At 35.9% G+C, this 17,148-nt stretch overlaps 1 protein-coding gene and 1 long non-coding RNA gene across 3 annotated transcripts in view; one reads left to right on the top strand and one right to left on the bottom strand.

Moving 5' to 3' along the window:
* Nucleotides 1–311: 311 nt before the first annotated feature.
* On the bottom strand, nucleotides 312–2,270 carry LOC149135405 (uncharacterized). The gene is made up of 2 exons (XR_016241819.1): nucleotides 2,106–2,270; nucleotides 312–1,159 (listed from the first exon to the last, which is right to left on the bottom strand). It is a non-coding gene; the product is annotated as an uncharacterized LOC149135405 (long non-coding RNA).
* LOC106872959 (twinfilin-1) overlaps nucleotides 1,039–17,148 on the top strand; it is a 54,691-nt gene continuing 38,581 nt past the window's right edge. Inside the window, exon 1 of one of the 2 annotated variants that reach the window (XM_014920148.3) lies at nucleotides 1,039–5,932. In XM_014920148.3, coding sequence (XP_014775634.1) covers nucleotides 5,908–5,932 — 25 coding nt within the window. In that variant the 5' untranslated portion in view covers nucleotides 1,039–5,907. The remainder of the gene's footprint in view (nucleotides 5,933–17,148) is intronic. The other variant, XM_089351936.1, reaches the window with a different exon arrangement.

Raw genomic sequence — 17,148 nt, 5'->3', positions numbered from 1 at the left:
ACTTACTCGTATCCCCTGTTCACCCCCCCCTCTCTCTCTCTGTCTTTTCTTGTTGTTCACCGTTTTTTCTTTTTAAGTTTCACATTTTGATCTTCTAATTAGACCAACATACATGTTAATGGCTGGTACATAGATCAATGCTATCACATCAGAAGCAGCAATGGACCATTCGAATCAGCTTACTATGAGTACATATAAGAATGGCAATGAAGAAAGAAACAGTGAAAGAGTCTGTGGGGAAGTGGTTATACACCATTAGGTGTACTCCGCTTCCGTACATTAAATTTCTCGAAGAAACAACGGAACGCAGATTCTGAACTATCAACACAACAATATTTATTACAATAAAAGTCGGCAGCACTTCGCCCTTTGGTTACTGAGACGCCGTCAATGATGCTGCGTGGTTATTTGTGTAGCTCCAGAGTTGGGTTGTTGGAGAGAGGCTGCTACGACGTCTAGGCCCTTCGTCGGCCAGGGTGAAAGAGAATGAAAAGAAGCGCGAAGCTTGGATGTCGATGACTACGCATGCGCATGAAACTCTTCCTGTGTTCCTTCCGGAACTAGTCCCTGCGCATGCGTGGATACGCTTTCCGGTAATGTCGTCTGCTATTAAGGCGTCACCACAAGTCTATAACCATCAAAATGGATCTTTCTGATTTGGCGGACACCATTTTTTATTTAGTTTTTATTTAGTTCCGCCAAATCAGAAAGATCCGTGTGTTCATAGACACAAGAAAAATAATACCAGTTCGTAGTCAATAGTACACGGTAGTTGAAATACTGTATCAAGAAATCGCTGCCATGATGTTGAGCCGGTAACAGGTACATGTCGTACGTGAAGTCGTGGCAGTGATGCTGCTGCTTCGGTCATTTGATACAGGAGTACATGCAGGTTGTATATTCGTTGTAGATCCGCGGTGAAATAGTTTACGAACAGTGAACTGTTGGAACCTGGGTGAACTGCTTGTTGAGCTGTGTACGGAGAGAGATAATGTTGACGACGTTGAGAAGGACATGATGGTGGCGACGAAGACGGAGGTTGCCGTAATGCTGTTGGACGAAATTGGTAAGTCTCAACATAGCTACTATAGTGGTGGTGTCTGGCGTTGTCGCTGGAACTGGTTGTGTCTTCATAGTCTGTAGCTAAACCTTAAAAGGTCTGGAACCAAAGAAAAGCTGAGTTTTTATAAGGAGCTATAGACTCAAACGTGGTAGTAAACAGACGCGGTAGTAAACAGATTGGTTATACGCGGCAATTTGGCGCAACAGAGTAGGAGACAAATTGCGCCAATATCAACCAGAGTAGTGGACACAACGGGATCCAAATAGCGGCTAATTGCTAGCTGTCCCCTGCTACGTTCGAATGCACCTATATATGATAAATGGGAGAGAGGAATTTCACCCGAGCCTACGCTACAAGGTCATACATATTACTTACGTCTCTGGCCACAAGAACCAAAGTATACAATAGAGTATCACTGAATATGATGCAAAAGGACCCGGAGACATGACAGTCAGTTTTTAACGACACTGATCATCAGGCTTCAAAAAGAAAAAAAGAAAAAAAAAATCAGAAGAAAATTGCCTGTAGGCAAAAGAAAGTATTCTATTAAATAAAAGAACACCATAATATTCTTGAGGCGCAGGCGTGTCTGTATGATAAGAAGCTTGCTTTCCAACCACATAGTTCTGTCGTACACATACAGATATATATATATATACATGTGTGTGTGTGTATGTATGTGTCTGTGTGTGTGTGCCTTTGTGTTTGTACCCACTACCACCACCGTGTGTTTACGCCCCCGTAACTTAGTGTTTTGGCAAAAAAAAAATGTACTGAGGTCGATTCATTCAACTAAAATTTTCTCAAAGCAGTGCCCCAGTAGGGCTGCAGTCTAATGAATAAAACAAGTAAAAGATAAAAGAAATATGATTTTTATGGAAAAACGAGATCAGGGGAGTATACTAAAACCATTTTTTTTTTGCATAAAGGTCGAGTAACTGATTGCATAATTCGTTTATTTGTGGCAAACAATTGATAACTTACTTCGAAGGAGAAAAATACGTAATGGTCGTAGTGTAACTGGAGAAAATAACTATATTACCTTTCACAACTCTCAAGAAGCTTTATCTCAATTGTTCTGGCAGACAAGTATTTTCCCATGACCACACACTGAGAACGCGTAGCTTAGTGTTTTGAGCATTGGCTCATGGTTGTTAGAACTTGGGTCCGATTCTCAGGCTCGACGGTGCGTCATCAAGGCGTCTCACTGCACACTGCTTCTATCCACTCTACAGAAATTAGTACCAGCTGCGGCAGCAGGAAATTAATTCAACAACGTTTAGGGGATAGTGGACTCTTGTATTCCCCGAAGCCTAAACGCCCTGAAAATCTAGATAATCTACGGCCTCATGAGCCTGTGGGATCGAGGCAAACTTTTATATTGTGTGCATGCGTTAAGTTCAATAAAAAATATATATACTTTTCATTATCCACTCACCACCACCACCACCATTACAGTTTTCAATAGCAAAGCTCAGTCTAAGTTGTTTGCCAACCAAGATTATTTTTATGTCATTTCAGTTCAGTTCATCTATTTGTTTGTATCTACTTTTCTTTCAGTCGATGTATCGATCTGGTCTGACAATTCAAAGTTCGAATAATGAATTTTAAAAAATGTTTTTTTTTTACTGCATCTTGCACTTGGCACTCCACAGTGCAGCAACCTTCTCCTTTGTTGAACCATGAAATCTTTGCCCGATCCAGTTTTCACTTACATAGGTAGGTAAGACCTAATTAATCTATAGTTGGGACCCCGACAGGCGCTACTACATCGGGTCAGAGTAGAGCTGGGAGCAATAAGGTCTAAAAAGTAGTTCCACACACCTCAAACTATGAAACTCTCGAACCAGGCCTCATGACCGTTTGCAGTTTGTAGTCATACCGAAAACAAATTTCGCAATATAATGGGCAGAGATTAGCAGAATAAGTTGTTTTGGCGTATTTAGTTACATTTCTATGTTCTAATTTCAAATCTTCCGAGGATTAACGTTCCTTTCTATTCTATTAAGTTCTTTAAAATAAGTGCCCACAGAATATAAGGTGTGATTTAATCGATTATTTTGCTCCTCCAAAACTGGTGGCCTTGTGTTAACATTAGAAATTAATATATCCCTGTGTGGTAGCATATATGATAGGGTGCCAGAATAAAAGCCTTTCTTGGTTCAGATCGATTCTTCTATGTCCAAAATAAGCAACACTAATTTTTGACATTTCCTCCTCCAAATAGATAAAATAAATATTATAATGAAATCGATTCAGTTGATAATATTCATTACCAATGAAATTAACCCTGTGCATATATAAAAATGAGAATTATATTAGAATGATACCCCATTACCTTATGTAGATATTCATGAAGTTCTGAAGATGCTTCGACACAAGAGTTTTGTTCCTTAAAGAATACAGTGAGTTGGGCATTCAATATTTAATCCTCTCCACCACGTCAATCTCACACTGTATAGTAAATAGTTTTTCTATTTATAGACAAGGCAAAATTTTGGAAGAGTACAGTCGATGGGATTTTTTATGTGCTGGTCTGGAAGAAGAGGTTGAGCCAAGGCTTTTGCAAGGCTTCCTTGTCCATGTTTATCCTGGAGCTGTACACTTGCAGTTGTTCAAGAACATCAATCGCGTTCTGAGCAGGAAAGACTTGATTCAGTGGTTAGAGCAAGATCAAAATAAAGGTGAAGAGTAGGGAAGAGGAAAGTGGGTCGTTTGGACCTGTGTAGAGGTGACACAAAACCAGACAACTCGGAGGTGGAAAAAAACTATTTCATAAACAACAGCAGATATGATAAAGCGAAAAGACTGCACATCCGTGCATCAGAGGTCGGGATGTGTTGGTGAGCAACCACATGACAATCAATCAGAGGTGACAGTGCTGTTTTGATGTAGCCAACAACATCTCTTTATACAGAGTATTAACACTGTCCCATACGTAGATAGTATTCCATTACAGGATTGAGTCTGAGTTTTATAGAGTGTTAGTATGTACTGAGAGCAAAAGGATTTTCTGGCCACGAAGAGGAGAGTCAGTTTTGTGATTCAGCCTTCGCTACACCGAGACTGTGATATACTACGAGATCCTTTGTAATAGTGAGACCTAACAGTTGTGCAAGCTTTATAGGAGTGCAGGCTGAATGTTGTTCATGTGCAAGGGGGTATGATATTGTTTACGTAATACGTGTAGCGATTGTGTATTTGCGCTGTTGAAGAAGTCAAGATTGACATGGCTCCACTGGAAAGTATTTCTGAAGTCTCTATTTAATAAGTTAGTACATGTTTGGTGTGAGATGTGTAGGTTGGACTCCAGATTACTCATTTTGTTGATGGAATTTAAATTCAGAATGTGAAAAGAGAAAAAAATATATATAATGCGATCTCTGCAAACCCAGCGCCTTTTATAATGCATATCAACCGCCAGCAATTCGTTTGAGGAAATGGATTTAGAAGGCAACAAGCAAGCTCTCCTGAATATCCATTATAGCGTGTTTACAAACTGTATCTTTGGATCATTTCCAAATATCTTCCTAGCTATGCTAGCAGAACAGATGCTGGAAGAGAAAACAACAACTTAACGTAAACTTCAGTTAACGCGCCAATATCAGCAGAAGCTTAGTTAAATATTCTTAGTATCTTTGTAACATTTAATCCCAGGATTTATGTAGTAGCAATCTAATTATAACTAGTATATTATAATTTATATTCATAATAATAGCAGAATTAACTTCGACGTATTTTGTCAGAATCTACAACTAAAACAGCAAGTGTTGTAAGCAAACTTTTACAAGATGAATCTACTAGATGAGTTCGATTCCCAAATGTAATCATTTATTTTCACTGGTGTTGTTGAAATATCCTTTAATACCTCCTACTAAATTTTGACATATACTTTTCAACAACGTGTTATATTTTCTTTAATGACATATTTATTTTTTTTTAAAGTAAGTCTGAAAAATAAAAAAAAGGTATCATACATCAGTATATCAAGGGCTGGCAAAAATAACAAGAAGCAATGTCACAATTCCATTCACATCTAGAATGCATTATAAGAATATAAACAGCCCTCATACTTTACTGATATCAAATTTTATCGACTCTAGTGGGATCTGAACTTAAAACATAAAAGGCCGAAACCGAAAACCCCTACTTTTTCATTGGTAAAAATTACTTCAAGGGCTCCAGTTCAAACTTAGATGCCTAGGCCCTTTCTCGGTCCAAAAGATGACATTTGTGCTTAGTTTTGTTGATCATGGAATCACTTGAGAAAGAAGTCGCCTTAAGGATTCACAGTAGATTTTCTGTTGAGCCTTTTCAAAGAAACACAGCTTTTCGTTGGGTTGTCATGTACCCTATCGACCTGGGTTTCAGCTGCCTGCTCACAATTAGTTAATCAGAAAATAGATACTTTCAGCTGCAAGTGAAAGAAAATATTTCATCTGTATCTTTTGATGAGGTGAAACATGAGACACAAACTAAAAATAACTTGCATAACAAGTAGTAAGATGCTTTCGAAGTAAGTCTCGCTCGTCGGTGCACGAACAGAACACATTAAGAAAAGTTAATTATCAGCTAGTGTTACAGCAGTGACCTCAGAAGGTGAAAGTCAAAATGAAGGGGAAATAACTCTAAAACGGCGCTAATTTCTACCTCCTTCCCTTCTTTTGGTTCAGAGCCATTTAGTCCAAACCTGCACTTCCCCCTTCCAGAGACGGTGTTTTGTAGTTAGTTGTCTCTAGAAATCAGATGAAAGATTCTTAGATTAGCGCGAAAACGATCTAAATTTCAATTGTTGGGTTTAGCTTAGTTTTTTTCTTTCTATATTCACTATAACTTAAACCAAAATGTCACATCAAACTGGAATAACAGGTTAGTGTTTTCTTTATTTGTACCGATCTTTCTGTGTTTCTGTGTACCTGGACACTTGTTTTCTTTCTTTCCCTTTTTAAAACAAGCTGCTTGTATATATTTTCGAATTTTTCCGTAGAAAATAAGTTACAAAAACCATTTTCATTTATATGTCTTAATTTATATACTTGATTTACTGTAATGTTTATTAACAAAAAGTACCGACTTCATGTATTACATTTATTTCATGTTGTTTACGCCCACCGAAGTGCACTCTTATATTTATCTAAGGAAATAACTACTGCTTATCTTGCTTGATGTAACCACCAAATATCCTCCTGTTATATATATATATATATATATATATATATATATATATTATATATATGAAAAGAATGAGAAGTTGGACAGTGTAGTCTTTTGTATACAAACTGACTGGATGGTCACGACTGGAACGCCTTTGTTTCACGTTTGCGTGTTCCGAACTATCTAGTCATCTACAGCTGTGTATCACTATTTAACACAGCTAATTTGCTTCCCGTAATTACCAAACCGAGCATGTGATACTTTCTCTTTTTATTCATACATCCTGTTTGACTGATACTTCTCTTACAGAGACGTCTACTTTGACAGCCGTGTGTACTTATAGATAACGCCTACAATCCGGGGGTCTCACTTTTTTTTAACTCCAGAAACATGTTGACGTGTAGATAGTAGTGAAAGATTCCGATCAAAACTTCAGATATTTTCTTCTCAAGCTAGCACGTAGCTAATTTTTGTTAAATTCATTGTTTAAATTTTAGTTGTTTCTGATTGAACATGACTCTGATCAAAGGCGTTCCAGCTATGCCTATCCCTAAATTTTGTGCATCAGAAAATACAAGTGTCCAGCACATCGTTAAGACGTTAGGGTATGGTTTGAGTAATATTTTGTTGCTAGTCTTTAGTAGGTCGAACTACCGCAGAGGCGTCGATACTTGTCGACAATTCAAGCATGTAAATAAATATGTAATTTAAATATTTATTAGGAATGTTGTAGGTTCGAATCTTTAATAACATCCCCATAAACAATTTGGTGGGGATCGTATAATATGTATACATATATAAATATATTTACACACACACACAAACCATTTGTGATCATATATATATATAAATACACACACACACATGCGTTTAGAGGCTTTAGATATAAAGTTTTATTAGTATATATGATATATAAATTTAGATTAGCTTTACTAGAAGCAATCGCTCCAGTTGCTAGAAATAGCAGGCAAAATTTCCTCAAATCACACCATACCATCTTTTAAAAACTGGAAAGATATATTGGATAATATAATCCTATATGCATTGTCCGAATGAATGGGTGGTTGATAATGGTCGAAATTTCTTGATCACAGGTCTATTTGATCAAGGCTGACCTCGGGCTAAGCAGCAATTACTTTATCATTTTGTGTTTTAAACATATCGCTTGCTATGAATTCAATGAACGAATTATTGATCCTCCCACTCTTTACCTAACAACGAATTTTATATTTATAAGTGTTAACATATGATTGTATGACAGTTATTGGTCAGTTATGAACGTCACCTATGTATTTTTCACATTTAAGCCTGATGCTTTCTAACGTTGACATAAAACATGTCACTTTCGGAAGTGTTGTGTCAAGTTGTGTGAAGTTCACACTTACCTTTCTCTGTCATTTGTCAGAGGCAAAACGGATTCACTTATGGCTCAAAACCGTGTTCAGAATCGGTTCGACTCATTTTTAATTATAGTCCTATGATCCTTACCATCTCATAAATGACATCTTTTGAATAGATGATATCTTAATGGTAATATTCTCAAAAACATGAAATAACCAAATGGGCGTGCCGTGGACTGCCAGATCATGATTCATAAGTTCAATACCACTGTGGATATTCACTTTTTGTCTCTGAACATGGCACTTTATTCTACTTGCCTCAGTTTGCCTGTCTAGTATAAACGTAGTTTTCAAGCAATTCACGGTTAGTTGTTATAGATTGGCATCTTATTGGGTAAAAGAATTAGACAGTGGTTCCATAGACTCCTGAGCTTCGTCAAGGGTTTATGTTTTTTTTTGTTTTTTGTTTTTTTTCCATTTTTATTTTTATGCAATTTTGCCAACCCTGAAATTTTGGCGAAATTTGAATTCAAAGCTGAATGAAACGAAATTAAATTATGCCACATTCCGATCGGTAATAAATAACTTCTCTGTGAAACTATTTCGGAAATAGGTGGTGCGTGGACTAGAAATAACACAAGGAAACTTTTGTTTGAGATTGTATTAAAGGAGTGTGTGTTTGGTCATTTCTTTATTGCTGTTATCAAAATAGACCGGAATATATCATTTGTAACAGAATTTTAGTGAGGATGACATGAAACTAGGAAATAGGATTAAGCTTATTAAATAATTCTAGTTATTTCCTAATGTTAATTGCAATGAAAACGCATAATCAGTTGCCGAGTTTTACTGACGACGTACAGACGTGATAACATTTACGTAAACCGCTCCACCAATCTCTTAAGATTCGTTTTTTTTTTTTATCCGATCTTGTTTACACCTGTTTATCTGTGTATGTTGTATATATATCTTTTCAAAATACTGCTCTACACACGCTTAAACACACCCACGCGTACATATATGAGAAAGAGAGATGGAGAGAGATTAATCTATATTCCTTTGTCTTTTTTTTCTGTTGCTTCTATATGGAATAGTAATATATATATATATATATATATATGGTATTCTTTATATATATATATATATATATTGAAAGAGCTTGTCGTCAGCTATACAAATATGATAGGGAAGTGTCATCTACTTCATACTATTTTTAACTGGGGCGTTGTAAATTTTGTGATCGACAATTAGAAAAGTTGTTTTAATTTTTTTTTTTACTTTTATCGTGTGAATCGAGTTTTTATTATATAGTGAGAAGTCTTGATTAACTCAAAACAAATGAAAACTCTGTAAAACTAAAGTTTCACAGAAATGTTTTGTAATTCACGTTGTTAATCATCCCAACCCTAATTATGCAAACTGAAGTTCAAAGTATTCTAGTATTTTAGTTAGGCAGAGTTGTGTATTTGCGGACTATACTTTCAAATTGTGCTGATGTTTGATGAAGATTTGGCTGTTATTTATATCAGGTAGACAACCAGTGGTGTAGTTTGTGTTGGGCCTGGTTTAATAATGTCACCACCCGGATACGTATATTCGCCCTTTCCTAAATCAGAATCAAATTGTTTGGTCAGCAGTCTTTTTTTATAGTACCATGAATGGACTACAGCTGTTCATTAATGCAGGTCTGGGAAAGCCTTTTAACCGATTTTTATATGTCGCTTGCACTTTCTAACAACCTCTTCCAGTGGGGGAAATGGTGTGTATTAATGTTCAGAAGCTGATTGTTTCAAATAGGATAAGCTAAGCTTTCAGTAATACCAAAAATGTTATCGTCATAGGATAAGGGAAGGTGGGAGTAATCGTCGGGTTACACATGAAGAAACATAGAAGAATGGAATTCACTGCTTGTCTGTAATAGTGTAATAAGTGCACTAGATATTGGTGTGCCTTCTTTTTATATATACCTATTAGAGAAGATATATATACCCAATATTAATTCATATATATTTGTAAAAACAACTATCAACTTCTTGAAATTGAAGTTCACCTCTCTTGTATGTTAACTGTTTCTCAGTGGAACATTGATATTTTAACAATATTGTTTGTGTGTATTGTTTACAATACATACAAAGTGCACTAATTAATTTATGTATAATTGATTTAATTCAACTGAATAACTCTTTCAATTCCCTGAAATGACACAGAACTTGTGTCAGAAGATCCGGTCATATTTCAGACTATGTTAGGACAACTAAATACAGAAAGTAAGGCAGGATGATTAAGGATGAATATTAAAGAGAAAAAAAAAACAAAAAACAAAAAAAAAAAAAACCGAAAGAATTTATCAAAATTCCAGATATTAATAATACATAGTAATATCACAGGTGCAGGCATGGCTGTGTGGTAAGAAGCTTGCTTCTCAACCACATGGTCCCAGGTTCAATTCCACTGCGCAGGACCTTGGGCAAGTGTCTTCTATAGCCTTGGAGCATTTGAGTGGATTTGGTAGACAGAAACTGAAGGAAGCCAGTTGTGTGTGTATATATATATATATATATATATATATATATGTATGTACATATCTACATGTGTGTATCTTTGTGTTAGTTCCCCCATCACTGCTTGACAACTGGTGTTGTTGTGTTTACATCTCCATAATGTAGCAGTTTGGTAGAAAAAAAAAAGACCGATAGAATAAGTATTCAGCTTAAAAAAAAGTCCTGGAGTTGATTTAACCCTAACCCTAACCCCTAACCCTTTAAGGTGGTGCTCCAGCATGGCCACAGTCAAATGACTGAAACAAGTGTAAGAATTCCTTCAAGTAGTAAACAGCTATATCATCCTTGGCACTCTTATAATAATAGTCAGGTAAAGAAAAGAAAATCCATTAATGAATTACCTCGGATTGGTAGGTCTTTGCTGGATCAAGTTCCATTGTTAAAAGCAAATTACCCTTAAACATGGAATCTAACAAAACACTAATAAGTAAACCAAGAAAAACACAGTAGGTTCACGAAAACATTATGTACGGAATATGTGGTAGAACCATAAAATAATGGAACAGATCCAAGAACAAATAAAATTAAATGACACTGTAGTTGGTCTGGATATGTCCAAAGGAGGAGTGACATGATGTAGATATTATCTGAAGCCTTGTCAAGTATCCCATGTACACTTAACTAATATACATGGTATAAAAGTAATTTAAAACTGAACCATGTGGATGTATGACAGCTGAGTGTTGAATTATTATGTTCTTATGTCATCATTATCATTTTATGTGTTTTTCCATGTTGTCATGGGTTAAATGTGTCTGCAATAAATAAATTGCCATTTACAGGCCCTTGTCCTATCCCTTATCGAGTTTGATTTCAGCACTCCTCTACATGTCTTCCTCAGACTTTCTCTACTGAAAGCACCTTCCCATTTTGCCTTTTGACTCTTTTTCATCCTTCATATGCAACACTTGTAGATTGACATGTACTGGTACAGATCTGTAGGCAAGATCTGCACCACTCAAACTGATTCCTCTGTTACCCATTTTCCTTCTCTTGCACACTCAAACTGATTCCTCTGTTACCCATTTTCCTTCTCTTGCACACTCAAACTGATTCCTCTGATAACCATTTTCCTTCTCTTGCACACTCAAACTGATTCCTCTGATACCCATTTTCCTTCTCTTGCACACTCAAACTGATTCCTCTGATACCCATTTTCCTTCTCTTGCACACTCAAACTGATTCCTCTGATACCCATTTTCCTTCTCTTGCACACTCAAACTGATTCCTCTGATACCCATTTTCCTTCTCTTGCACACTCAAACTGATTCCTCTGTCTCTCATTTTCTTTCTCAGCTTATCTGTGCTCCATTGTTCATACATGCTAACATTATACATCCAGTCAAGAATTCTCTTTTCTTTTCAGCCTTCGTACATCCTCCACACTCAGTACTCATGTCCCACTACTATACAACATTGCACTTTGCAAACAACATCATACATTCTACTTTTCTCTCCAAGAAAGAGACCCTTTATTGCCTGCTGAGTTGATATTTCCTTGAACTTTTTTGCCCCATCCTATCTCTATTTACTATGGTTTTGCAACACCTACCTCCAATTTTGATTAGATAACAGAAGCTGTCAAGTACCTTTAGACATCCTTTTGGTAATTAAAAGATTGCATTTCATGATTGCTCTTATTATTACATATTCTTATGTGTCTGTCACATACAAAATCCTTCTCGGTCAACTTGCTTAAGATCACATATATGTATGCACTATTTGTGCACACTTTAGTTTATACTAGGTAATCAGTATAAGGTTTCTACCTACTCTTTTTTCTGCATATTGAAACTAGTCACTTCTTAGATCACATTAAAGTTCTGTGTGTCTTTGTTATATTGTCTTTTAGGTCTCTTGATTCCAAGCTCTGATTCTATGTTTGGAATTTTATTGTTAATTCTTTGACTGATTCAGCTATAAGAACCATACTGTGAGTATGTAGGAGTTCCCACTATGCTATGAGATAACTGGGAACCAAGTGCTGATAGACAACTATTTTCATGTTAAATTTCTCATCAAACTCTTTGCTAAGTATCTCAGTACCTCCTTTACAAAACTTGCAATGTTATCACAAACCATTCATCTACAACCAGTTTTGTTAGAAACTACCTGCCTACATGATATTCTGTCAAACTTTTCTCAGGTCAATGGGTGTTGACTAAGAAATTTTGTAGCTGTATCACTAAAAAGAGAGCATTGGTGATACATTATCCTGGTGCAAACTCACACTGCGTCTACTCCATGTAATCTTTTTTACCTGATAAGCTGCTTTTGTGAGTTGGCCCTTGAGTTTGATGCCTTTGTAGGGACTCATTTCTAAAGCATCTCCCTTGTTCTTGCAGCAGATGTATGTTTAATTCTATATTTCTTCTATTCACTTGGCTATTGAGAATAGATAGCATATAATCTGGATGTGTTACTAGTGATGGACCAAATTCTCACCTGGTGGGAATAGCTATCTGATAATCTAGGTCTATCATTTGTGACAGTCCAGTGTCTAAGCTATTGGGGATAGATACCCTTTGTATATCAGTGTGTTATTTGGTAGTACACATGAAAGTTTATCATCTTCTAAACAACATGAAATTAAAGTTAGTAAATTTTTTTAATAGGTTAGTCTAAGAAGGAAGGACAGTGCTCATGGCCCCTTTGTCGAGCCTCTGAGAATGGTGGAGATGGAGAATGGAAGAGAAAAACCATGGTTTGTGTATTAACTTAAGAATCATGCCCATTGTTAAGGAGGTGCACTGGATGACACTGAATCCAAGCACCCACTACACTCTCAGAGTGGTTGGCGTTAGGAAGGGCATCCAGCTGTAGAAACTCTGCCAGATCAGATTGGAGCCTGGTGTAGCCATCTGGTTTCACCAGTCCTCAGTCAAATCGTCCAACCCATGCTAGCATGGAAAGTGGACGTTAAACGATGATGATATATATATATATATATACATACACAAACACACACACATATAAAATTATCATTTAACATCTACTTTTCTATGCTTGTATGGATCTGATGGAATACATTCTGTGGGTTTGAACTCAAGACCAAGTGATTGGGAAGTAAGTTTCTTACCATATGTATGTGAGTGTGTAATTTTCAGTCATTAGAATGGTAGATAGAAAAGAAAATGGATAGAATGCCTTGCAATATTCCAGCTCTCTGTGTTACAAATTAAAATCCCACTGGGTTCAATTTCACCTGTAATCCCTTTGAGGTTGATAAAGTACCAGTCTGGGACAGTAGGTTTTCTGCAATTGTTAGAGCATTGAATGAGATGTTGTATGGTGTCTGCTCCATCTCTCTACATTCTGAGTTAAAATTCCATTTAGGTGCCAAAAACCAGAGTTAATCACCCAGTCATGGAAAAACCCCATCCAACTTGCATGTAGGCCTGCAATCAATATAGCTAAGTTGGCAACAGCATGCTGTGGATAGAAAACAGGTGAATGGAATGAAATCTATTTATCAGTGTGTGTGTGTGCATGCATCATTTATTTTTCAACCATTTTCTATGCTAGCATGGGTTAGACAGATATTATTGAGGCTTTGTTTTACAGTCAAATGCCTTTTCTACCACTAATTCTCACCTTTTTCATGCAAAGCAGGCAGTATGTAAACATTTGTGCATGTGCGTACATGCACACACACACACACACACACGTGCACGATTGCATAATGCACTTCATGCAATTTTTGTCCACCAAATTCATTCGGAAGATATTGATTGACCTGTGACTACAGTAAAAGATACTTGGCCAAGGTACCTCTCTTTGGATAATTTATCTTTTTGTCTGTCAGTCCCTCCATCAATCCTTTGCTTTATATTGAACAAATGAGAGAGGAGTACTCAGTACATGTAAAGGATTTTTTTCTAAACTGAAGCTGAGAGATTGTCTTGCAACTCAAGTTCCCCTCCCCAAAAAACTATACACCCATATATATATATATATATATATATATATATATATATATATATATATATATATATATAGATATATATATATATATATGGGTGTATAATAGGCGCAGGAATGGCTGTGTGGTAAGTAGCTTGCTTTCCAACCACATGGTTCTGGGTTCAGTCCCACTGCGTGGCACCTTGGGCAAGTGTCTTCTACTATAGCCTTGGGCCGACCAAAGCCTTGTGAGTGGATTTGGTAGACAGAAACTGAAAGAAGCCCGTCGTATATATGTATATATATATATGTATGTGTGTGTATATGTTTGTGTCTGTGTTTGTCCCCCCAGCTTCGCTTGACAACTGATGCTGGTGTGTTTGCGTCCCCGTAACTTAGCGGTTCGGCAAAAAGAGACCAATAGAATAAGTACTAGGCTTACAAAGAATAAGTCCTGGGGTCGAGATGCTCGACTAAAGGCGGTGCTCCAGCATGGCCACAGTCAATTGACTGAAACAAGTAAAGAGTAAAAGAATATATATATATATGTACATACTCTTTCCTCTTTTACTTGTTTCAGTCATTTGACTGTGGCCATGCTGGAGTACCGCCTTTAGTCGAACAAATCGACCCCAGGACTTATTCTTTGGAAGCCTAGTACTTATTCTATTGGTCTCTTTTGCCGAACCGCTAAGTTACGGGAACATAAACACACCAGCATCAGTTGTCAAGTGATGTTGGGGGGACAAACACAGACATACAAACACATACACACATACATATATATATATACATATATACGACGGGCTTCTTTCAGTTTCCATCTACCAAATCCACTCACAAGGCTTTGGTCGGCCCGTGGCTATAGTAGAAGACACTTGCCCAAGATGCCACGCAGTAGGACTGAACCCGGAACCATGTGGTTGGTAAGCAAGCTACTTACCACACAGCCACTCCTACGCCTTATATATATATATATATATATAAAACTATACACCCACACACCCACACACACACACACACACACATATATATATATATATATATATATATATATATATATATATATTTACATATATGTATGCATATATACACATATGTACACACACACATATATATATATGCATATATCTATATATATATATATATTTATATATATATATATATATATATATATATATATATATATATAATTAATAACTGCACTTATGTGTGTGTCTTTAATGGTGAGTCCATGTGACTTTTTAGCAATTTCCTGTTATATCCACTATAATGATGAATCATTGATTATAAAGCTTGTATGAATGGAATGATGCAAATTCCTATTTAGTAACATTTCTTATATATTTTCCCTACATTTAAAAAAAAAAAATCCTTTCAACATTCATACATTTTAGCTTAATCATTGATTGTGTATGTTGCTGTTACTGCTGCTACTATCCCAATAAAAGTGTGATGTTGCAGTTGAAGTTAAAGTAGTAGAATGGCTCAAAGTAGAATGGCTCAAACTTCTGAAAATTTGGCCTTGATGACTGTGCATCAGCCAAGTAATTTGCATCTTGTTTGAAATCTGCTGTTCCATGTTGAAAATGCTGCTCTGTTGTAATGTGGTGTTACTCCAAGCTCCTGGCACACCAACTAGACTGCATGATATGGTTTTTATTTTATGTCAGCGGGCACTTATGTTGCACATCCTTTCAGATGTGGTGAATGTCAACCTCTGTATGTGCATGCAGTTCAGAAACTGATAGCCATACATGTGATGACACTGGTGCTAAGCTGCATTAGCTCAAGTCAGCAGTCTTTCTCTTAGATAAACATATTTTGTGTGGAGAAAGGAGATTTGCATGCTTGAGCAACTGCTAATCTTCCACAAAAAAAATCATGCCCTTGCCTCTACACACATTTGTAGATATATGGACAGCCTTGATTAGTGGAGGCTCCTATAAATACAATGTACAAACAATTCTTTTGATTAAGTAACTGGAACTTGAATTTCTGAGAACCATACAAGAACATTCAATCATTTATTTCTATTCTAATGAGCTTTAATTAATACTGATGTAAATGATTGTTTCTCTTTTTTTTTTTTTTCTGATGCAAGAACACGAGGGTACAGTCTGATACCTTTAATTCCAGTATGTTACTTGCTGATATCTTGCAAACAGATGAAAAGCCTTAGTCAGCCTTCATAGGATTTGAACTCAGAATTTCCAAGCACCAAATGGGAAGCTGTAAAACCTGCAATCAGCTCATTAAAGCATATACTTTCAAATATTTGAAATATATAATCTATTTTTTTATGCCCATATTTGGGTATAAAAATATGAAGAAAATAGTTTTTTATGTGAAAAAATGGATAAACTGAAAACTAAAATTAGAAGGAGGTAAAAAGAGAAAATAGAAAGCTTCTGACAGTGTGGAAAGTTTTATAAGACCTTTATATTTCAGGTGCAAAAGCCCATCTTCAGAAGGAAAACAGTCTGGGAAATGTCCATTTATGCAGGTTAAATTTTCTGCATTGTCAGAAGCTTTCTGTTTTCTCTATTTTTACCATTACAATGCTTCAAGCAAATTACAATGCTCTTAAAATTAGAAATTTGAAATGATTATTTTTAAGCATTCTAATTAATATTGATATGTGAACTTAAAAAGAATGAATATATAAGCAAAAGAATATTTGTGGTGATATACAAAGAAATATTTTTTTAGTGTTGTATCGTTATTTTATTTATTTATTTATAAATACAGATTTATTTATATAATTATTGTAAAGACTTTTAAGATTAAGCAAGTAACGCATGTTTATATATTTTAAACTAAATATGGGTGCATACAAAAATGTCATATAATAGAGGATCCGAAGGGAGTCATATAAACATTGAAATTACACATTTTTGATTTGCTTTCACATGTATCATTTGCATTTATTCAACAATGATTAGTTTAAAATGTAAGATAAATAACTACCAAGAAAGAAACAATAAATGAAGCAAAATTTCATTTAAAAATGTACCTACTAAACATTTGTGAAAATTTACTAGTAAGGTTGGGTAAAAGCAACCATAATATTTCTGTCCTCCTGTCATTGCTTGTACTGGTGCATCTTTTGCTTAGAATAATGATG

This window comes from Octopus bimaculoides, chromosome 5, assembly GCF_046866305.1.
Source record: "Octopus bimaculoides isolate indiv1 chromosome 5, ASM4686630v1, whole genome shotgun sequence".
In the NCBI taxonomy this organism is placed as follows: Eukaryota; Metazoa; Mollusca; class Cephalopoda; order Octopoda; family Octopodidae; genus Octopus; species Octopus bimaculoides.
This window is presented reverse-complemented; position numbering and strand designations above follow the sequence as displayed.